The following is a 1,316-nucleotide window of genomic DNA, read 5'->3' on the forward strand; positions in this document are numbered from 1 at the left end:
AAGTCCCTCCCCAGCTTTCCTGGAGCCCCTTCAGGCACTGGAAGCTGCTCTAAGGTCTCGCTGGAGCCTTCTCCTTTCCAGGCTCAACACCCCAACTCTCCCAGCCTGGCTCCAGAGCTGCTCCAGCCCTCCCAGCATCTCTGGGGCCTCCTCTGGACTCTCTCCAACAGCTCCATGTCCTCCCTGTGTTGGGGACCCCAGAGCTGTTCCCAGCCCTGCAGGGGGTCTCAGCAGAGCAGAGCAGAGGGGACAATCCCCAACCTGGCCCTGCTGCTCACACTGCTGGTGACAGCCCAGGACACGGTTGCCAACCTTGGTCTCCTTCACATCCCCTTGCCCACCCTCACCCCACCACCTCCCCAGCTCACATGTCCTGGTCAGTGGTGGCCCGGATGGGCTGGCAGGAGCCCTCCCTGCTGTGCCAGGCACAGTAGGGGTCCCGGGCCAGCACACACTCAGCACAGCTCCTGTGCAGGCTGCAGTTGGCCAATGGGACTTGGAGGACACCACCAGAATAGCCCACGTAGAGGATGCCCTGGGGAGGGAGAAGCACAGGGCTGAGCCTTCCCTGCCCACTCCATGTCAGGCTTTGGGGTGGCTGCTGGGCTGTCCCCATCCCCTACCTTCCCTGGGGCCAGGAGTAGGTTCTTCACTGGCTCTGGTGTCCCGAAGAGCTGGATGCTCTCCACAATGTGGGGACTCTTGAGCAGCTCCACCACTTTGTGCAGGAAACCCTCCGCTGTGGGGGCACAGGGGACATCGCTGGAGCTTTCAGGGGTTTACAGGGTGAGCCGGGAGCCACAGGTGCACCCCCAGGGTCACCCACCCGTGGCCAGGAACATGACGCGGTAGGTGACACCCGAGACACCGGGGGTCTCGTCCACCACGATGCGTGTGTAGGTGACGTCTGTCTTCACCAGCAGCACCTGCCCCTGGGTGGGCATCACCTTCCCATCCATCAGGAAATGCTCCTTCATGAAGGTGAGGGCTATGTCAGAGGAGGGGCCCATGTAGCACTGCAGGGAGAGAGCAGCCAAGCACTGGTAGGGGGAAACTGAGGCACGGGGAGGTGGGGAAGGAGGTGCCACCAGGTTGCCCACCAGTTGGGTGTGAAGGGCCCCTCTCCCCCGCCCTCCACCACCTCCCCCCAGTGTGAGCACCCGGGGCAAACTGGGACAGACCCAAGCCCTCCCCACAGGGACAGCAGTGTCCCCTGGGAGGGGTCCCCTCCCCGGGGGGGCTCAGCACTCACGCTGCCGGGCCGGGGGTTCATCTCAGCACCGCCATAGACCGTCCAGCGGGAACTCTCCTTGTTC

General features: G+C 64.1%; 1 protein-coding gene across 1 annotated transcript in view; it reads right to left on the reverse strand.

The window, feature by feature from the left end:
* SEMA4A (sema domain, immunoglobulin domain (Ig), transmembrane domain (TM) and short cytoplasmic domain, (semaphorin) 4A) overlaps window positions 1-1,316 on the reverse strand; it is a gene marked incomplete at its 5' end in the record, with an annotated part of 3,773 nt that overhangs the window by 1,150 nt on the left and 1,307 nt on the right. The window contains 4 exons of the mRNA XM_010002264.1: window positions 369-535; window positions 624-739; window positions 827-1,016; window positions 1,253-1,309. Coding sequence (XP_010000566.1) covers window positions 369-535; window positions 624-739; window positions 827-1,016; window positions 1,253-1,309 — 530 coding nt within the window. The remainder of the gene's footprint in view (window positions 1-368; window positions 536-623; window positions 740-826; window positions 1,017-1,252; window positions 1,310-1,316) is intronic.

This window comes from Chaetura pelagica, unplaced genomic scaffold (genome assembly GCF_000747805.2).
Source record: "Chaetura pelagica isolate M959 unplaced genomic scaffold, ChaPel_1.0 scaffold1137, whole genome shotgun sequence".
In the NCBI taxonomy this organism is placed as follows: domain Eukaryota; kingdom Metazoa; phylum Chordata; class Aves; order Apodiformes; family Apodidae; genus Chaetura; species Chaetura pelagica.